The sequence below is a fragment of the Eupeodes corollae genome, chromosome 2 (genome assembly GCF_945859685.1).
Source record: "Eupeodes corollae chromosome 2, idEupCoro1.1, whole genome shotgun sequence".
NCBI lineage: Eukaryota > Metazoa > Arthropoda > Insecta > Diptera > Syrphidae > Eupeodes > Eupeodes corollae.
Window position 1 is genome coordinate 80,788,392 of NC_079148.1, and position 23,718 is coordinate 80,812,109.

Below are 23,718 nucleotides of genomic sequence, written 5' to 3' on the forward strand. Positions count from 1 at the left end.
ATACATTCGTAGAGTTTGGGTTCTCTATCCACTAACTGCAAAACAACTATTTATAAGCTCCCTTGAGAAGCAGCTCGCATTGATCTGAACAAAAAAAAATGGTATAACTTGAATGTAATATGACATGTTTTGCTTTTGTTTTAAGAAAAAACTGTAATAAAATTATACAAAAGCAATTCAGAATAGATTTTCAATCGAAATCTAAAATGAAATTCAGTGATGTTTAGCTTAACTGATAAAATGAATTAAGAATGTACTAATATTTTTGTTCGCTCAAATATTTTAAAATAAATAACCGCTTACGACGAACTAAAATAATCCATGTTTAGGTAATACAATGGATACATGGAGATTCAGCGCTTTCATCCAAATTATTGAATTGCCTCTAAAATTGTATTGCAACGTTTAAATATTGAATAAACAATATTTTCTGATAGACTAGTACTTGCAAATTCTAAAAAAAAACACGTTTTACCGTAAAATTATACTTCAGATAATTCAATAAAATAGATGTTAAGTGCATTGAGAAAAACGTAGACTTTTTGAATATTTATTTAATAAAAAGTGATTCCTTAGGCCAATCAAACCTGAAGTCTACAGATTTTTTTCTATATAAAAAAATAAGAATTTAAATAAATATTAACAATAACAATACACAGAGGCTTAGAGCTTAAGGCTATATTTTTTGATAAATCATAAATGTATAATGTATACAATGTGCAGATTTTTGCAAGAAACTAAAAAAAGTATAACTACATAGACAATACTTTTTAAGAACTTCAAATTTGGCTTTTTTTTGTATTTTTGCTTAGACGCTATAAGCTAAGAAAGTTAAACTAAATCATTTGAACAAAAATTTACTCATACATTTTTTATTTTTGGTTTGATTGTTGTCCTTCCAGTATTTCATTTTACTATGAATTTTCCAAGGAACAAGATTACATTTGTTCGATACCGGAAGATTCTGGAATGCATCTATGTGCAGATTTTCCAGCTTATCGTATTGGAGCTCTTCTATGCAATGGTAAGTTAATATTTAAAGCTTTTCTAAAAGCTAGTAACACTTGTAAATGTCATAAATTTACAAATTAAAATAAACATTTTTTTGTATTTATCTACAAAAATTCAAAATTAAAGAATCATGCATTTTGTTTTCTTTGTTGAACAGTTTCAAGACATTTTTAAACTCTTAGATGATTTATGAATTTAGCATTTTGAGAATAATGTGGCTTTTTAAATTAAATAACAATAGTTCCCTTTTTAAATAAGTTTCGTGAGCTTCGCATTTGAGGAAGACATTAAGCGATTTTCGATCTATTTCAGAATGAATATCTTGACACATTTGTTACTTGCTCAATTGAGTAACTTAAGTCTTATCTAGTTACTGACATGTTTGGAAGAAACTTATCAAACTAAATAAGTTCAAATTTGTAACATCTTTTAAAATACGTATTTAAAACAAGCTCAACACATTAGTCGAAAAATTATTCTTTCAAGCATTTCCCATTTTGGTTTTAACTTTTTAAAACTCTAATAAATAAATATACGTTAATACTATTTTTGTCAATTTGTTTCAGCAACTGCTCTTCCATATTCCTACAATCATCCAACAAACGTATCATGTGTAAATTGGAACCAGTACTACACTAATTGCTCAGCTGTTGGTCCGAATCCATTCCAAGGAACAATTTCATTCGATAACATTGGAATGGCTTGGGTTGCAATATTTCTGGTAAATATATTATATAATAATGTGAATGTAGATATGTACATAAGTTATTTATTTTTGCAATGAAATGTTTATTCAGTTTTGTAATTTTGTTAGAAATCATGTTTGACTCATTATTAGTTAATGTCTTCGAAAATTGGGTTTAAATTTAGTTTTTATTTGATTTTCAAGCAATGAAGACTTTTCTCCGGCAAGAAGAATATTAATTGAAGATTATACCACTTTTTGTAAGAAAACCTTATTAAAATAAAGTAGCTGCACAGTTTGGTATAGACCTTGAAAACCAAGAGCATGTATGATAAAAAATGTTACCAAAAACGATTAGTACTCAGATTTTTTTTCTTAAATTGTCGTCTTTACTAAATTTCTCAAAATTTTACGATACATATTTTTTTTATTTATTTTCACTGATTGACTAAGATCCAAGAGCCAACTTTGTTTTGATATTAAAGGCCTTAAATCTTTCCTAGCCTTTTGTAAGTTTTATTTAAAATTTAAACAATTCAATTTGTTTTTGTGATTTTGATGCCAAACAATGTGTGAGTCAAAGATTATTTTTAACAAAAAATAAAATACGCATTTAGAAAAAAGTTGCTTTATCTTATCTAATATATAAAATTCTCTTCTTATAGTGTTAGTTGCCATAGTTCTCCGAAACGTATTAACCATATATAGGTATGAAAATAGGGTTTTATCCTATTTTTTATATTCCTAAGTGCTATGGTATAATTGCATCAACATCTTACACGGTGCAACGATCTTAAGATAGTCTTCAGTGACGCTATGTGTAGTTCAGATTGCTATTGAGTATCTTTGCATTATCATTGCCAACTTACCACTAAGTCATTTCCCTATGCATTCACCAAATCGAAACGCAACTGACAATACAATACTGTAGAAATAGCAGCGATTGTTGTTCGCAATATCCCACTAATGAATGAAGAACAAAGAACCATTTATGACCACATCATGCTCGCAGATTCGGCAGGATAAGGTGGATTCTTGTTTTGGGTGGTACTGGCAAAACATTACTTATTTCCCTTATTCTTGCTAACGTACGATACAAACAAAAAAAACATTCTCAAAAAAAGATATAGGCGATGGAAAAGTTACTACAGATGAAACTGGATGCATAAAATTACCGGTTGATTTCATTGATTCACAAGATGATGTACGCAGACAATATACAAATCATGAGTGTCTGGCAGAAAGATTAATTTAAGCATCAAGGAGACTTGGTGTTATATAAATCTATTGATACAGTTTGTGATGCTACCGAAGTTGTAAATTATCCCACTGATTTGTAATTAAAAAATTAATAATTCAGTATAGCGATGTATTTATATAATTTTAAAGAATTAATTTTAATAAATTACGAAAAATTGTTTGATGATTTGTTATATTAACGAAATAAAGTTATTGTTTCTGTACCTCCTTCCCATCCGTACAAACATCATTTAAAATTAATCAATCTATTTAATTGGATAATTTGTTAATTTCACAAACCTACCCCTTTTGCTTTAACAAAAACCAAGTCCAAAAACTAAATAAATAACTTTCAATTATTTCTTCTGAAAATAAGCAACAATATTTTTGCTAAACGGACATTTCCTCTGTCTACTTCCCGATATATTATCCTCTCTTGAGTTTAATATATAATAGTACCAATGTACCAAAACACAAGTTTATTCAAATGTTTAAGATACGCCTCACAGTAACCTCTGCCCATCTACTATAGGCAGAATCCTACTGCCGTAACCAGACCATTCCTTTATGGACATGCAATTTACTGTTTGTCCTTCTATTCGAACTACTACAATGGCTAATTTACTGACCCGCAGCTTTATAAAACGAAAAATGTTCATATACCTCCTTCTCCAACCCACATACATACCTATGTATATGGAAAAAAACTTTTATAGCCACGTATAATATGGTATAAACTCCTATTCCCAGCGTCCATGTGGAACAAATTAAATGTTAATTTTGTAAAATGATCCTCTTTGCTTGGTTCGCATCGCAAATAATCCTTGCTGTATGCCAACAGGCATCACAGCAAATAATGAAGTCTAGGGATAGGGAAAAGCACCAGCACAATCACCAATCGGTCGTTTCTCTTCAGCTTTTGCCTCCCAGCTGGATTATTGTATCGTCCTGTCCTGCCCTGTCCTGGTCCTTTGCTTGCCTGTGCCGCCCTGGTTGTGATGACGCTGATGGTAATAATGACGATGATACCTTCATATAACCGAGCCGGTCATGCGTTAAGGTTGAGCACCTACTTTCAATAGAACAAGTACTTCGAGTCGAAGCTTGCTGGACGCTCCTATCCACTATCTAGTATCCAGTGGTTTTTGGTTGGGCAATGAGCACAATAAAGTTTAATGGCCAATTTGGGTATTTTTTTATATTGCATCAAGTTTTGATAGTTACATAAATATTGCCGGTCGTTGCTATCAGTAATTTGAATCAAGCAAATCGCAAGGACCAGTATATTCTACCATTTTAATGGAAGGGGTGTGAGGGTATATTTCGTAAAACGCTTCAAAAATATGTTTGCTTTCAATGATGACGGGAGTATGGCTTTTAGTTTCGTATGTTCGTGTAGATGGTAATTATTATGGAGGAATTATGAATAAAATTGAAATATCAGGAAAGGCGCAAGGCAACGCGGAGCTAGTTTGAGTTTCGGTTTAGAATGGTTCGTTGTGAGGGAAATTGTGGTGTTTCTTATATAGTATCTCTATATTTATATATCCGTATAGACTTATATTGCTTGGTTTGTGTTTCATTAACGATGGCTCTGTAACATATTTTATGATAATGCATTAATGAATTGCGGGCGAAAATTGTGGTTGCGCAAAATGATATAATACCTAGGGGTAGTGTTTGATTTTGTGTAATTTAATTTTAATCGTTGTATAATTGCAACATTTTCTTTATAAAATGTGTTTGTTTATAGAAATGAGTTTTTGTATAATTTTTTTTAAGAGTGAGTAGGAGAATATTATATAATTATCTTCTTTTTTAATGGCATTCTTGTCGCGAAAGACGAATTTATCGATCTTTAACATATTTTATTATATAAACGCATGAAAATTTAGTATTTTCGCAATTTTATTGAAATCCTTTCTCGATATGATGTGTCATTTTAACTAAAAATACGTCTAAATATGATTGTTAGGTCATACAAAACCTACTGTCAAATCAGTCAAAGCTCTGATAAAAGCTGCCAATGAGCACAGTGCCTTTTAATGAAGAATTATCTATTTACACAGTTATCATCTCACTGTCAGACAGTTATCATCATGTTCGATTTTGCATCCGCGAAAAAGATTGTCTATTGTATTCCTCCTTTCAATAAATTTACTCTTACTTTTAAAAATACTTATCAGTGTACCTTTAAGCTTTATTATCAAGCACAGCAGCAATGCAATTATTTCAAAAAAGTTCTGAACTATATAACTAGAAATCGTGGAACGTTATGGATTTTTCTTCCAAAAATTCAAAGCTTTCCATTATTAAATTCAAGGCAGAAGCTGGGTAAGGCAGACCATATCAAAATCAAATGGGGTGGCGCAACAGTCCGTTGTGAACCAGGGCCTAGTGACTTACAACTCTCAACCATTCCTGTGTGCGAGTAATGTTGTCAGGAATGGAGGGGACCTACAATTTTATGCCGAATCCGAACGGCTAGTTTGAGAAAGCACTTTTTCATGACAAGAATTACTCTTGAAGGATTTGTCAATTCCTCGCAAGAGGCAGTACCCGCGAAAATTAATTTTTTTTTTTTTAAATTAAGGTGGCACAGGCAGGGATTGAACCCAAGACCCCTTGCATGACAGTCCAACGCACTAACCATCATGCCACGGGTACTACTGGCAGACCATATACGAGACCAAAAAATGAAGTAAAAACCACCATAAAATGCTGTTGGAATCGAGCTTGGAATACCATCGTCTTTTCGGATAAAAATAAATTATTTTTACGTACCTGATGGATAAAGCTGCTATTTTCATGATTTGAGAAAGGAACAAATCTATCTGGAAAAACGGAACAACTAAAGAGACCGTGTAATGATATGGGTAGCAATCACCTATTACGGGACAGCGAAGCTGAATTCTCAAAGCTTTAAAACGACGGCAATCACTTAAAAATCGATTCTGGAACGAGCTTTTCCGCAGTTTTTTGATTTATTAAGTAGACAGCGATGGACTTTCCAACAAGATAAAACACTAACACATACCGCACGAACAACAAAGCCTAGATTCAGGGGCAAAATGTAAACATATAACCATGGGCCCCCTTTTCTCCTGCCTTGATCATCATGGAAAACGTGTGTGGATGGCTTTTAAGAAAAGTCTTCAAAAGTCGACGGCAATACCAAAAAACCGAAGAGAGTATTAAACCCGTAAAACAGGCCTGGGCTCAAATTTAGCTCAATCATCTATGAATCCATACACCACAGGTTACTTGAAACCGTAATAAAACTTGTATTTATCAATCTAAAAATGTTTTCTTGCAATATAAACTTTATACATACCACATTTGGGTTTTTCCAAAAAACCTAAGGCTAAGAAATATCGGCAAATAAAAAAACGAAAAAAGCTTGTGCCTATCATTTCCCAAATTCTATTTTATAAGTGTTATCAAAATGTATGCCTTTCCCACAATTCCTTTTCAACCCAACTCCCTCAGCAGCCTGAGACCAGACGAAGTATGATCTAAATAAAGGTTCAATACTTTGCCTCACGCGCTGATATTTAATATTTATCTTCATTCACTACTTTTTGGTTTGCCTTTTGCAAAACCTTCATTCGGTCGACCCACTTAATATTGTTCTTTACAAAAGACAGCTTGTCTCGTTAATTTATTTAATAAAAATTGTTTGTTAGTCTAAAATTATTATAAAGTTTTTCTTTTGTTTGATTTGTGTACACATGAATATTTTCCAATTGGATGGTATGAAACTAATTAGTTAATTATTTTTTTTTAAAATAATCAATACATTAGAATTCTAATTTATTTGGACCCATTGATCGATATAAATTTGAAATGGAAACATTTACATGATAGGCACAGCTAAGGTATACAAAATGTATTTGTAATTTAATCATAATTGGAGGAAATATTATATTCCAATTATGCTGTCCAAATCCTAACAAAATACATTGAATACATTTACGAGTGCGTATTAGGGCATTGGTTTGTGAGTGCAGATGTGATGAATGTGGATGCTGAACCATGTTTTTGTTACAACAAACTTTAACATTGAATTTGTTGCTACTAAACTTCAAACCTTATTCCTACAGCTACAACTAATTCAATTATAAGCGGGTTATAGTTATGTTTTAAATGTTTTAATTTACATTCTATTCTATAAAGTTTACCAACTCCCACCCAAGAGTAGAACAACTAAAATAGGACTTTAAACTTTATTTTGGGATCCTGCATTCAGCATCAGTCGTTAAAAAGGATCATCCCTATTAACATTTACATAATTCTAGAACGGATAGGGTGTTTTTGAATATACATACCTAGTATAAAATGTAAATGAGATGTTGATTGTACTTTGAATGAATTTTAATTCCAGCAATCATCGTATACAAATATAAAACAAAAATCGGAATAAGGGTTGAGCATAGAGTAAAAGTCTTTTGTTTTAACTTTAATGTTTCTATGTAGTACGTGAAACAAAAGAATGAACTTATCTTGGTAGAACGTAATTATTTTGTAATTTTCAAGTTTCAATGCAAATAATTAGGTCTTTTCTATCACGCATATTTCTTTTGATTTACGTCTTTTTAATTTTATAGAATTTTACATTTTATTTGATGTAAGTTCGGTTTATTGAACTATGTATGTATATCACATTTTTTTTCATTGTGTACCGATATATTTATTATATATGTAATATCCTTACCAAAAAAAAATTACTTTCTAGTTTGAACAGAACTTTAAACTATAAAAAAACTATAAAAAATTACTTTCTAGTTTGAACATGAATAGAGATCTGCACGTCGCGGTTGGTGACTTCTATCAAATCCGTCATTTTCGTTTAATACCACTTGAGAAGTTACCATGCAAGGAATACGTCAACAGGTTTCTTGAAAAGCTCAAAGAAAATCCAGTGTTTTATCGTAAAATTTTGTTCAGTGAAGCCCATTAGATTACCAAGACCTTCAATTACATTTATTAAAAACAACGATATGGCTTGTGGAATTATTAGTCCATATTTCTTTGAAATGCGGCAAATACGAATGTTACCGTCAATGGTAACTATCCTGCAGCGTGTTAATGATTATATGGAACCAATTTGTTATTAATCTCGTACTTGGGTGAGAGCTCTGAAATATCTCAATGTACCTCCTCTATTATTCTCATTCGCTGTTTAAACTTTTCCGTCTATCCTGTTCTTCTTGTTCCTAAATTTGGAAAGCTGCTTTCCAATGTTGGATCTTATGGTGCATTTCACCGAAGAATGGAACAAAGCTTTACATCTTTTAGGAATAAGTAAAAATATTGCTCTTCATATTTAAAAAAAAAAAATTGAAAATCGGTGAATCTCTTTTTCGTTGGATTAGAAATTTTCTAGCTGGGTTGGATTCGAGTTTTAAGCCTACAATATAAATTGTGTGCTACAAGGCCTCGTTTGTCACCCAAAAATAAAGTCGTGTCAGCAACTTCTAAATAAATTCGTTACTTTACAATATCATACATAATACGAGTACTTCTTGACTTAATGATGTACGAACTTTTTCTTTTAAATCCCTTAAGAATGAAATTCAACGGTGTGAAATCACAAACGCAGCGTGAGTTCAATTACTATGGCAAAGATCCACAGTTTCGATGGCGGTGTGGCAAGTGAAATCGTCCTGTTGTTACAATATTTCGCCAAGCATATATTCTCAATTCTGACAAATAAAGTTCCTTACCTTTCATACAAACGCCTCCATTTTCGATGACTTCGCCGGCCAATACACCGCACAAAACATTTACTTTAAATTCTACAGTTATGGTTGTTAACAAATCCTTAAAAGTACGAAATGCATTTTGTTTCAGATCCCATTTTCAAAAATAGTCTTTTTGAAAACGAACACTAAAAGTTAAATGTGATATTCCTTATTACATTATTATCTTACACATAGTTGTATAAATGATGGGGGTTTAAAAAAGAGGAGCCTCAAAATTCAATTGTTAACAACTTTTAAAAGATCACAAATATTTTCGACAAGAATTTTCTTACATAAATCATTAAAATTATACAATAATAAATACAAAATTTAATTCTTACGATTTTTAACAGTTTAACAGTTTTAACACTCTGCTTAATTATGTACCTATAAACGATTGAACTTGTTAAGGACTGAAACAAAGAAATTTCAAATAAAATAAAATATGAAACTTTATTATCTTATTTTAGCTTCCTAGTCGATTTTAAACGACAACTCCACGCACGTCATTTTCAATGCATACATTTTCTTTTTTTTTTTTATTCATAACACTTAATCCCGCTTTAGAACAGACTAAAGTTTTCAAAAGAAAAAGTTTTTAGCAATTTTCAACTCCTTTATATTTCACGTACCTCACCGATTGAATTGAATTATTTGTACTTGGATACTAAACATTCAATAATGGAATCGCACAATAGCTATTATTTACTTTTCTATATACATTATTATTAAAACAAAACAAAATGAACAAATTCTTAAATCACAAACCTCTAAAAAGTAAAACTTATACCTATTATATGTTTATAAGCAGTGTGCATAATTCTTAAATTCCCAAGGAGTAAAATAAAAAACATTAATTTTATTATAATTTCAAATGATAAAAAATTAAAGTAATTTTCTAAAGTTTGTTTTGCGTTATTTGTATTTATTTATTTAAGGTTATTTCCTTAGAAGGATGGACGGATATAATGTACTATGTTCAGGATGCGCACAGCTTTTGGGATTGGATTTATTTTGTCCTATTGATTGTGGTAAGTACCGAACTTTACTTATATATTATTCCTTGTATATAAAGTTGCGGACCTAAAGGGAGGTTGTCATAAAAGTTGTGTAACTATTTTTGTTTTTCTTTAAAAAGAATTCAACAATTTTGAAAGATGAAATTCAAACAAGTAACCAAGCTGGACGATTAGTTAATAGTTATCCTCATTCAATCTGTTCCAATCGAAACTAAATTTACAATAAAAACCTAATGTGGGTTTTTACGAATGCTTTGTGGTTATTTTAGACCAAACCTAAAAAATACCAAGGATATTCAATTGGGATAAGCTCATCATGTAACACCCAAAATAGAGTTTCCATTCTGACATAGGATGCAAAAAGGTTTCTTTTTTAAATTTGATTCTACTCGTAAGAAAAAGTGTTTGAATCAAAAAAACACAATTGATTAGTTTTTTTAAGAAGTTAACGCTAATATACAGACAAACAAATTTATTCATTTCCAGTTCAAAACTGGACTCAAACGTAAATTGTTTCTTAATTATCTCAAACGAAACTTTTGTCTAGTGCAAAAATGTGTTTTTTTTTTTAAATTTTATAAATCAATAAATAAAACTGTGTTGGTGATTTTGTCACTTGATTCTTTTCAATATTCATCAATTCACATCGCTTTATTTTCTCGCTCTATTTTTAAATTCAACTTACTATCATGTTAAAACTATGAGACATCACAAAATGAGTGTAAATTTGGGCACCGTCATCATATTCAAGTTTTTCTATTGTATAGAAAACATGCAAATACAAAGAAGTAAACTGTCATTTTTAAATTCAAATAGGAAGTTATTGTAATCGGTCCAATTTTTTTAATTAAATTTGTTTACATTTCTCGACGTTTCGTCTTCCATATCTCTAAAGCCAGTAAAAACATCGACTTGCAGTAAATTTTGTTTTACAGAATATAACGTAAAAAGATGAAGAAAAGACTCACGAACTACTACCGACTTTAATTCAATTTAATATTGTATAATATGATGTGATACCAAACTAGTATAATTAATAAAAAATGAATTAAGGTTTTTTATTAGATAAACAAAAACTGACAAAAACATTTGTCTCCTTTAATATCTTACGAACCAAAGGTTGTTTTAACTACAAAAAAAAATGAATGCAATGAAGAATAACGTTTTAATATCTGGTAAGATTCTCGGTATCACGTGAATGTATGAACGTGTTGAATTCAAAATGATTTCCCTCTATGCTTAATTTTCTTGTTATCGCAAGATAATGTTCTTAGAAAAATTAAATTACTATTTTTTCATATAAGAAATAACAACTTTCAAAAAATGCTACTAAAATTGATTTCGACAAAAATATCGGAAAAAACAGTTTTAAAATATTGTTGCTAACTTTTTGATACTTATTTTAGAAAAATTCAATTTATAACTATTTTTAAACAAAACACGAATACCTACAAGAACAACAAAAACTGATAAAAACTAGTTTTCGAACAAAGTATTATGAGAACAAAGAAAGATATTGACTTCATATCTTTGTATCTCACGCAAAATATTATTATTAATATATTGTTACAGTTTCAATAAATAGACAGACGTACGTGGATGGGAAGTTATCTGTGTTGGTCGCATCCCAGCTTCTTTTAAAATTATCTTGACTATAGAGAGAATACAAATATTATTAAGCATTTCCTCTATGAAAAAGCTATATTAAAGGCATATTTTATACCAATAGCAAAGATGATATTGCATCGTTATTTAGTACATTTTATATATTTAAACAATACAATTGCTTCTAAATCAACTAAAAGAAGTTAACAAAAATGCATCCTTTGAAATTTAAAAAGTATCATACACGAACCTTCAATAATAATTTTGTTTATCGAGCCCTCTATTGAATTACAAAATTTGGTTTTTCCTTCTATTTGTTATTATTCAATGACATTATTTGTTTGGTATTGTGCTAGCTATTATTACTATTAATTATTATTGTTTAAAATTATTAAAGGCATTAAAAATAAGGGGTGTTTTCATTAAGACTTCATCGTTTGTTTTTTCCATCAATCCCCATTCTGTCTGAATTAAATATTTATGTTTCGTGGTAAATATTTTATGTATTTAAGATTGACCCTATTCCAATAAATTGATTTAAGTGAATGTTGAGTTTTAAAATAGTAATTATTGTTTTTCTAAGCAGCATATTTATCAATTACAAGAAAATTAGTATAAGCTTTCGGAATATGTTTTTGCTAATACAAAATAACGGGAGTTAAACATCAAAAACATTATAACTGTACAAAATTAGTTCTTATTAAAAAAAAAGAGTAATTTATTTTTGGACATAGACCAGAAAAATTAGATATTCACCTCATTAATTTTTTTTAAAAGCTTCATTTATACGTTTTTAACACTCCCTTAAAGGCCTCTCATTGTAGACCGGAGCCAAGAGTATTAGAGAGGTTATAGTAGGGGAGCCCTGGTGTCGGGATTTACTCGAGCGTCAAAGAGACCTATTGGATTGCGAAACTTAGATGATAAGAAGAAAAAAATGTTATATAATATTATGCACTTTCATTGGTGGGGGAGCGGCTATAAGTTTTCAAAAATGTAAAAAAAAAAATTGCATGCACATACTCTAGCGCGTCAGATATTAATAGCATCCATGTCCTAAGTACTTTTGAAAACATCCGTATGTAAATTTCCATGATGGGGGTGTTCGTACATAAGGATTGAGAACCGAAAAAAATCTAATCGAGCGCGTCAGAACGCTCTAATGTAATAATTTGACGATTTGCATGTGAACTAAACTCGCGGCCATTAATGGAATGTGCAAGAACAAATCGGCATTTTGAAATACTGGAGCGCGTCAGATTGAGATAAAGGGTGATTTTTTTGAGGTTAGGATTTTCATGCATTAGTATTTGACAGATCACGCGGGATTTCAGACATGGTGTCAAAGAGAAAGATGCTCAGTATGCTTTGACATTTCATCATGAATAGACTTACTAACGAGCAACGCTTGCAAATCATTGAATTTTATTACCAAAATCAGTGTTCGGTTCAAAATGTGTTTCGCGCTTTACGTCCGATTTATGGTCTACATAATCGACCAAGTGAGCAAACAATTAATGCGATTGTGACCAAGTTTCGCACTCAGTTTACTTTATTGGACATTAAACCAACCACACGAATGCGTACAGTGCGTACAGAGGAGAATATTGCGTCTGTTTCTGAGAGTGTTGCTGAAGACCGTGAAATGTCGATTCGTCGCCGTTCGCAGCAATTGGGTTGGTGTTATTCGACCACATGGAAGATTTTACGCAAAGATCTTGGTGTAAAACCGTATAAAATACAGCTCGTGCAAGAACTGAAGCCGAACGATCTGCCACAACGTCGAATTTTCAGTGAATGGGCCCTAGAAAAGTTGGCAGAAAATCCGCTTTTTTATCGACAAATTTTGTTCAGCGATGAGGCTCATTTCTGGTTGAATGGCTACGTAAATAACCAAAATTGCCGCATTTGGAGTGAAGAGCAACCAGAAGCCGTTCAAGAACTGCCCATGCATCCCGAAAAATGCACTGTTTGGTGTGGTTTGTACGCTGGTGGAATCATTGGACCGTATTTTTTCAAAGATGCTGTTGGACGCAACGTTACGGTGAATGGCGATCGCTATCGTTCAATGCTAACAAACTTTTTGTTGCCAAAAATGGAAGAACTGAACTTGGTTGACATGTGGTTTCAACAAGATGGCGCTACATGCCACACAGCTCGCGATTCTATGGCCATTTTGAGGGAAAACTTCGGAGAATAATTCATCTCAAGGAATGGACCGGTAAGTTGGCCACAAGATCATGCGATTTGACGCCTTTAGACTATTTTTTGTGGGGCTACGTCAAGTCTAAAGTCTACACAAATAAGCCAGCAACTATTCCAGCTTTGGAAGACAACATTTCCGAAGAAATTCGGGCTATTCCGGCCGAAATGCTCGAAAAAGTTACCCAAAATTAGACTTTCCGAATGGACCACCTAAGACGCAGCCGCGGTCAATATTTAAATGAAATTATCTTTAAAAAGTAAATGTCATGGACCAATCTAACGTTTCAAATAAAGAATCGATGAGATTTTGCAAATTTTATGCGTTCTTTTTTTTTTTTAAAGTTCTCAAGCTCTTAAAAAATCACCGTTTATATACATATGGTCTGAACTCATGCTGTCTCATAATCTGAGGAACATCTGGAGGGATTCGACTTACCTGCCAATGACAAGAATATTTGTTTTTATTTTTCAAATCTTTTATAAAGTTCATGATTAAAACATGAAATTAAAATATTGTTAAAAAAATTCATTCTTTCATCTTAAAAGCCTTGTCAGTGAAAGAAATAATTAATGTTGTTTTTTTTTTATTTTTTGGTTTAAGAATATCAATCAAAACTATCGTAAAAAAAGTATAACCAGCTCAAATTATAACTTACTTGTCCGTTTATGTACTAATAGCCGCAGAAACTTTATTCCAATGAATCGTCATACTCCACTTAATTTTGCCGCTTTTGTGAATACTAAATTGAAAAAGGGGAATACCAGTATCACGCACTTGAACCCATTAAACTTTATCGATGATTTTTCATTACTTCTGCTTACAGAAATCGTCAGATTATGTATTATCTGTGAACGTTAAATTATTGCCTTCAAAATAAAAAAAAATAGGCACGTCGATATGACGTTTTTTTACTAATCTGATACTTTATACTTAACGCGCGGCCACATATACGGGGCTGATACTTAGTCCAGGTATTAAATGTGGTACTAGGTACCTACCTTCTTGTATGTTAGTCTGCCGCGCTTAGGTAAATCCTAAAATCCCCTCTTGGGCTCCACTACTATTAAAAGTTTGCTTAAGTAGATACATTTTGCAGCCTTTTAATTTTCGTTTTGCTGGTCCATCCATAACATTTCTTGGATTGCGGTAATATCTACCTTGCAGTAGCAAATTTTTGCTATTTGTTCGGATGCACGGCGCGCGTCTATTAAAGCCCTAATATTCCACATACATATCCGATGTTCTTTGTCCTTATTTCGTTTGCTTCCTTCGTATCATTAAATCCGGCTGTATCGGAATCCCGTTGGTGTTTTACAGGCCTTTAATAACGTGTATTTCATTGCGGTTTCAAAAGTTTAGTGCTAGAATTCGACATCTGTCACACTAAGTTGTTTTTTTAGTTAAAAGTCTGACATTTACGAAAATGGATCGCTTAACTTATCGCACGACGCATAAAAAACCTAATACAAAAATGGTGGTGATTACGCCACAGCCACATATCGGTGGTACGTCGAATGGTAATAATCTGACAATTTGCTTTTTGATCGTTTCGCCCATACCATAGAAAATATCGCTGCTGCAGGTGTAAGTATTGCAGAAGACCCGAATGTGTCGACCCCTTCTCGTTCTCGAATTAAGATTGCTTTAAGGCACATTATGGCGTGTTTTGCATTTGGATCTACACCTACATCCTGAAGCCAACGTCATTGTTGGTCCGTCGAATGGGGGCTTTAACGACGATGGAACGACTGTCACCGTCATTACGCGTTATGGTCATACGATAACGGACTTTGCCTGCTGTTGAAGAATACGGCCCGGAGAATATGTAGTTTGAACAAGACGGTTCACATGCCACACAACTCGAGAGAATATGGCTTGATTGCAAGAGACATTTCCTGGCCGCCTAATTTCTCTTCGTAGCGATATCAACTGGCCACCAAGATCAAGCTATATGACACCGCTGAACTTTTTTTGTTCCGCTACGCGAAAGACGGTATTTATACAGATAAACCTTTAACTCTTAAACACTTAAAAACCAATATTCCTCAAGTTATATGTTAATAAGTGCTCGAAAACTACCTCAAAAGAATCAATGCTTACAACAATTCGCGTGGCGGTCATTTAAATGATTTAGATTTTGACACATAGTGCCAACGGTCAAACTTTATAATAAAAAAGAAGTATCATGACAAAAACTGTGTTCTAAAAAAGGGGAGTCGGATAAAACGCTTCTTTCAGGCTTGAGCACCGAACGTTAAGGACACTTAAATGAAGTTTTTTTTACCAAAATTTAGCTTTTTTGGAGAGCTTAGCTGTTCCGCCAAAATTATAACCTAATTTTTCGTCTTTACATGTGTCTGAGCGATTCGAGTTAACTGATAGTTCTTACTTTTTTAATTCATTTTGAGCTTATAATATTTTCATATTTAATTAAATTCCAAATTAAATGTGTCTATCTAGCACCTTGTAGAAATCTTCTTTCTCAACTTAGTAAATGATCTGCAGTTTAGCATTGCAATTTTAATTTAAAAGCGAAAAAGGAAATGAATACAAGAAAAGTGTCGTAAAATAAAGCTTAGTGAAGTACGGCCAACTTTCAAGAATCTATCTTATTAAACTCAAACAAGGATAAATAAATCCGTATTCCCTTTATTTCAATTTCAAAGTATGGTGTGCGATAAATGCAAAAGAAACTTTCATTCACTCGTACATCCTAGGGATGTTACTAATTGCCGTAAAAATAAGTTGGCCTCATTTCACTTTATCAAAGTACAATTTGACGAACTGCTGCAAATTGACCTTACTTTACTATTATAAAGTTTTTTTTTTTAAAGTTGTTCTTATTTCACCTACAAGAAAGCCATATAATCGTGTATAATCGATACGTCAATATAGTGTTAAATTAACCGTTCCAGAGTTCTGCTGTTTCGCCTTGAGCAGCCGTTTGCCGGTATTTAAAACTAAAATTGACTCTATTGATCTCCTTTTAGTATACATATTAAACCAACAGGCAGTTAGTCTATTTATCTTTTAAAAAATGACATAAGTCCGTCTAGTTTTAAGTGTTCCATTGAGAACATTCCTCTCTAAAAGTACCTATCCATTATTTGTTGCTCTAATCGATTCGTGTTCAGAAACTCAATAAGTACAGTAAATAATTGGACTTCCTCTACTTTCGATTAATTTAATTTCTACCGAAAACAAAAACATGTTCAGCTCATAACTATATATACCCAATATCATGGAAATACATCAAGTGTCATTATAGACAGTTTTATCTGTTTATTAATAGTAAGGCAGTGATTTGATTGAAAAATAAATACCTTCGGAAATCTTATTTAGCAAATTTTAATATTAACTGAACGTTTCCTTTTTCATTCACGATATCAAAACGAGACTTAAAACGGGCAAAACGTGTTTCTTCAGTTCATTTTAGTCAAAGGCTTTCTTTAATGCCACACGGCATACCATTTTGCACCGCTTTACACGAAAAGAGCTAGCAAAAGGTAAACGAAGACGTAGAAAAATTTCTTTGACATAGAAACTTAATTTCCTTGAAAAGCCTTTGGTGTCGTTTGCCTTATTTGAATAAACCACAAACCGTCCTTACCTAACCTATTTTCTACTGCCAGGTAATTTGAAAATCGTTGGCATTCCTTTTAAGAATTTAATATACATTGAACATTTCGCATATTTTCAATTTTAGAAGAAAACAAAATTAGCCTGTAAAAGAATATTCTAGCGCTCTTTACCGTTTGTTAGGGGAGTGAATATTTCTGTATTCTTCTCCTTCTTTTATTTTCTGTACCTGTAAAATAATATTAGACTGAAAAAATTGCCCGAAGCCGATAAAGAAAATAAACCACCAACTAAGTTTATCTTGCAGGAGCGAAGAACCCTCCAGGTGGTTTCAGACACTTTTCTTCACCTATTTGTGACTTGTTGCTTCTTGCATATAGCTTTCTTGGAATTTTTATAAAAAAAAGAGCAGAGCACGATACTTATTTAGATATGGAAGAACTTTGAGGTTAATTGGACAGTTTTTTTCTATACAGATTTTTAACTTCATAGGAAGTTATTGTAATCGGTTCGATTTGTCGAATTCAAAATGGTGCGTGTGAACGTACGACAGAACGTTCCTGTAGGTACATTCGGGAAGCTTTGTCCATCGTCAATATCTTCAAATAAACTTTGTTATAGATGTAATAATCCAAAAATATGCAGAGAGAACTCTCAAGAAAAAGATGAACATTTTGGTTAACAAAAAATATCTCAGGATCCAATAATGCTAGCGACTTGAATTGAATTTTATATTATATGTATGTATATTGTAACGTGGTACCAAACAAATATGTTTTTGGGAAAAAAAATCCAATTAACGTTTTTTTTATAAACCAAAAAAACTGAAAAAAAATATTGTTACCTCTAAAATTTTAGAAACAAAAAATGATTTTATCTCCAAAATAATTTTTGAAAAGAAGGTTTTGGTAAAATGTTCGACAAAAATCGAATCGACAGTTTTTTCTACAAACAAATAAGAAAGTAAAAACAACATTACTAAGAGTTGGGAAAAATCAATAATTTTTTCAAAAATTCAAGACTATGGCTTCAAACTAATTTAATGTTATGAGAAATATTGTTAGTATTATTCTCCATTAAAATTGAAAATATTGGCTTCAAACTAATTGTATCTAACAGAAAATATTGTTTTCAACAATTCAGTCAGTTTTTTCACACAAAATTAAAACTCCAAAAAATAGTTCGCAAATGCTACTAAAATTGGTAAAAATTGGTTCACGGCTTAAAATCTCGTCCACAAAAATAGATTCAACTAAAATCTTTTTTTAACATGGATGGTAAACTTTTTCAAAATAAAATATAACTTCAATAAGAACTATAAACCATACTAATATGTGCATGTGCATATGTACATATACCTCTACACGAAAGAGTGGTTTTCTACATTTCAGAATGTGCATTAGAATAATGTAATTCATTGTACTGTCCTTTATACAAAACTGTACAATAAAATTTGCATATGAATGGAGGACAACAGGTCGACTATAACTGTAGTTTAGATAGGTTAGATACATATGTACATATACTGAAAACTATACGTTTCCAGACTTCATTTTAGAAATGTAGATAAATCTATATAAAGCATTTTATGAGCATGTTTATATTTTGAAAACATTTATGTGGGCCTTTTTGAAGTTTATAGAGCGACGATATGGTTGGTTCATAACGCTAGCATTCCGGTAAGTGGAGTATATAATCTTCTGAGCAAGCCAGTTTAAGTCATGTGAAGGTCCTCAAACTATATGTCTCGAGTGGTGGTACTCGGTTTGAGGAAACACAAATACACTTTTTTGCATAAAAGCCAAATACCTTAGATTAGTTGTTGCAGGACAAGGAAAACAACATCGGCTAAAAAGTCAGTCACATTTTTTACTTACGATTTTGTAATCAAACACTACTTTACGATTATAGAAGAGTGGAAAAAGCTGGTCTGCATTGGGTCGATTGACTTCAGATTTGGAAATAGAGGTTTTGAGCCAAAATAAAGGTTTTGAGTAAAATGTATATTAATAAGCTCCAAATAAATTCACATACAATATATGTTTAAACTCAAATTGAAAAATTGTATATGCAAAAATTAATTTAATAAAAAACCGCACTCTAACGATTTTCAAATAAAAGTTTTTGAGGTACATTTTTTAATTTTAATATTTTTAAATATAGTGTTTGGACACATAGCAAGTTCGTACGACTCAGCCGTGCATTTTATTTTAAATCTCTTAAAATACAAGGTATTATCATTACTAACGCACATTTTTATAAAAAAGTGAGCTTGTGAAAATTGCGTAACTTATCTTAACTTAAGTTTCCTTAAGGGAATTACTTATAAATCCTTAAGTCCCCTATTTTTGAAAATAACTTCAACAACTGTTAGCCAAAGCATATAATATCAAAAACAACTACTCTGGCTGATGTCTCATTATATATATCATTATAAAATAAGATCTTATTATAACCTCTTGTATTTTCTCGCCAATTTTCCAATTTGTTAATAGTTATCAATAACCGTCTAAACTGTTTTATTAAGTGTTCAACCAAACCCACCTTTTTTATATGTTAATGTAATGAAACAAAATTATATTTTTGATATCAATATTTCTCAACAAAAAAAAACACTTTTAATTTTTAAAATTTAGATCGGATCGTTTTTTATGATAAACCTGTGCCTCGTTGTCATTGCCACACAATTCGCAGAAACGAAAAAGCGTGAAATGGAACGAATGCGTCAAGAACGCGCTCGCTATACATCTACATCGACATTAGCCTCAAGTACCAATAATTCAGAGCCTGCCACTTGCTATGCCGAAATAGTCAAATACATCGCCCACCTATGGAGACGCTCCAAAAGACGACTACTAAAGAAGTACAGATTATATAAGTATGATGGTGTTATTTCAGTTTCCTTTCGGTTTTTTTCTACTACTTTTTAGTTTTATTTTGTTTTGTATAAAGAAAAAAAACTTTAAGTTTACAATCTTTTGGGTTCCCTAAACGTTTTTAATTTTGTGCAACCCCAAGAAAGAACGCAACATTTTTTTATAACAAAACTACCCCCGAAAATGCAACTGCAAATAAATCAAACGTTTGTAAATAAAACTTCCATCAAGGACTAATTTATTAATTTTTTTTTGTTTAAATATAAAAATTGTTTTTATATAGCAAACAATAGAAAATATTTACATGTAACTTTTATTATTATTAAAGAAAAAAAATATTTTATATGCATTTCAATCAAACAACCATCACAACCACCCACCCCGAGGAGGCCAACACTGTTGTATATAAAAATAAAAAAAAACGCAAAGAATATATACATAAGGCTAAAGATTAAAACAGAAAATTCAGGCCATTATAATAAATTGTTCTAGTGAACATAGAGCTAGTACATGTTTCATTTAAGATAAAATAGCATCAACAAAGATTTTGATCTCATTTCTCATAAAACCGCCTTGCTTTTCTACTTGAATTTATCAACAAAAAAAATAGTCCTTAAGTTGGCTCCATGAGCTAAAAATAATTTGTTTTATTTTGAGTTTGAACAATACGTTTTACTTGGTTTCTGTTTCATATATTCATTTTTCCCATTTTGTTAAAACCTGAGTTTCTTTGGAATATTTTGCTCTTGTTAACCTGTCCCTATTTGCATGCCAAATCAATTATATCTTATGATATTAGTTATATTAATTATTATTTAACAGTAAACAGTGATACTCAAAGAAAATGTATTTACTAGAATTGAAAAAAGATGCATAGATGAGTTATTATAGCAGAATAGTTATTTAAATTATCAAAAGTTTTAATTCAAAAATAACGCTTAAATATGTTCATACATACTCTTTGTTCCTCATTTCATTTGGTATGAAGTATTTTTAATTAGTCTTCTTCAACGTAGGTAAATTAACATTTTATAAGACCATATTCCGATGTTTGATTTATAAACTTTTTTGATCTGTATGACCTTTGTTTACGAAACTATTTAACCGATAATACTATAATGGCTCCTTTCGGCGTTTTCAGGTAGAATCTTAACAGCTTTCTGTACCATAAAAAAACCCTATCACATCAAATGTTCTTATTCTACGATCAAATTTACATTGACCACTGTATGTTAGGCTTTCCCGCAATATTTGATGTCCTGAAATCCTATAACCTATTTAATGAAAAATGATTATATATTTCTTAATATTATTACATACTTTTAATTTCATTTTCAGAAGAAATAGCGTACATATGCTTGCACTGTTTTAAAATCAAATATTTTAATAAGATCAACTTGCAACGCCTCTCAATTTCACCTTCTTGAAATTAGGGAATCCAGAGGTATTCTCCTAAGAGAGTAAAAATCTGCATCTATTTCAATAAAAAAAATTCAGCAAAGTAATATTTGGACTTTAAGTGTCTGTCCCATTGAAAAATTACCTGTACTGCCTTTCTTTGCGTCGAATCCAATTCAACGTGAAATCTTAGGGGTTGATAGATTTACCATTATAATTACACGGTTTAATTAAAAACTCAAATAACTATTATTATACCGGTTTTTTGTATGATAAAACCGATTTGGCATTCCAAAGTATTGTTATATTACATTACATAGAACACAGCACCTTGAGCAACTAGGCTATGTAAGGTGATAACAACACAAGACATTAATACAAGACAGAAGGACAGAAGAGAAAGAACAACTGAAAGAAAGAAAACACATGACAACAGCACGCGGAAGGTTTCGAGACGGTCCCCCATCTTTCTTCTAACCACGCTCACTGATGCTTGATTTCGGTGATCGATGGGAACCGAAGCTTTTGTCAGTGACTAGGCCGTTGCCTCCAAAAGTCTTCTTCTTGTAACAAAAAATTAAAAAAAAAACGTTTATATCTTCAAACAATAATAATACCATTTACACTTATAAGTCACATAAGTAAGCACACTTAAATGCTGTACTACCTCGTAGTGCATGCAACAAATTAAAACCTTAAATCAAATTACTAAAAATATAACTTAACTTTTCTATAAACATTACCATACCTCGCTGAATTTTTTACTGAATTGTACATTTTTTAGGTATCACTGTTTTTAAGCTTTATATCACCAACTATACATGTAACTACCTTTTATACCTTTAGTTTATAGCCTCATATATGCATTTGCAAATGCTCATATAGAACTGTAAATCACTTCATTTAGTTTAAACCAACAATATCTTTTATAAATGTCAATATAGTATTTTAGATGATATTTTATTAACAGACAATCTATTTTCTTCAAAATCAATTCCAAACTAATAAACACAGACATCAACGTCAACAAAAAAAAGAAGGACTTCTGCCAAATGCCGACAATCTAACATTTTCGCCCAGTCGTATCAAGTGTCATCACCCGAAATGCCCAAAATATATCAATCGGAAGCCGTCCAACATCCAAGATCAAATGATAACTGTAATGGTGCCATTAAACTCGAATAATAATGTCAACACTACAATTGTTGCGGCGGCAACAGCAGCAGCAACGTCAACTGCTGCCACAACAAATAGTGGCAATGGTGGCAATACAATGTCAACCGCACCACAAACTCATACAAACATATTGCCAATGCATTCAACTACAGCTAACGTTAGTAGTAGTGGTGGTGGTGGTGGCGGTGTTATTGCAAGCAGTGGTAGTGGTATCATAACTACAGGAATGGGGCCTATAACACTTAATCAGAATTTATCTTACTCTTCGATAAATTCCATTCTGCATCATCATCACGCCATATCAATAGGCAATGTTGCAAACAATAATTCTGCCGCTGGGACTGCAATCAACAACAGTTTAATGCAGAATGCACTTAACCACAATCACCATCAACAAAATAACCCGGTTATGTTGGCACACAATGGGACGCATAATTCATCATCAGAGAACTCCGAACTATCGGCTGAGGTTTCGACATATGGGCAACGAGCTTCGAATCTAAAGAAAACCAAGCCGAATCACCTGAAGGATGACAACACAAGTTGCAGTAGCGGACAAAAAACTATTTTGCTGAAGATACCAACAGGACTCGACTCGGAGCAGCTAATTGTAAGTAAATACGTGAAATACTACATAATTAAAACACAAAAAACCCACATAATTAAGATTTTCCCTGCTGAAGAACTATATCGGGTGCAAGGTACCTGACCTTAAAACTAAGAAACTTATTCAAAACAACCTACATTCCTTCAACGTTTTCTTCCGTCTTCCTTTGCTTACGGCAAACTTATCTTCTTTGTTAATAACAAATATAACGCTATCTATGTGCATTATATGTGTGTTTGCAGTCATATAGCTACAATAAAATATTTAAATTCAAACTTGCGCTCAATTCCAGAATCATCCATGTACTTCCGGCTTCCTAAGTCCACCATCATCAGCTAGGCGACGTTCCTCTGTCATGTTCAACGAGTTTGTAATATTGCACACTCCACCTTCGATACCAGAACCAACTCAGGATAAAAATGTCTGTTCATCGGAGAAAATGACACAAACCGGCGATGGTACTATCTGGCAGGTAAGTTGTTAAATTATAATTAAACATTCCAGCCACGTACATGAAACAACTTTAGAATATGCGATCTTTTCCTTCATATGCATCCATATCCACATACATAT

General features: G+C 31.9%; 1 protein-coding gene across 4 annotated transcripts in view; it reads left to right on the forward strand.

The window, feature by feature from the left end:
• The window catches only part of LOC129947020 (voltage-dependent T-type calcium channel subunit alpha-1I), a 190,280-nt gene that overhangs the window by 134,006 nt on the left and 32,556 nt on the right, over positions 1–23,718 (forward strand). For all 4 annotated transcript variants that reach the window (XM_056057425.1, XM_056057422.1, XM_056057424.1 and 1 more), the window contains 6 exons: positions 903–1,024; positions 1,578–1,732; positions 9,618–9,710; positions 19,725–19,966; positions 22,377–23,148; positions 23,438–23,617. In XM_056057425.1, the coding sequence (XP_055913400.1) occupies positions 903–1,024; positions 1,578–1,732; positions 9,618–9,710; positions 19,725–19,966; positions 22,377–23,148; positions 23,438–23,617 (1,564 nt within the window). The remainder of the gene's footprint in view (positions 1–902; positions 1,025–1,577; positions 1,733–9,617; positions 9,711–19,724; positions 19,967–22,376; positions 23,149–23,437; positions 23,618–23,718) is intronic.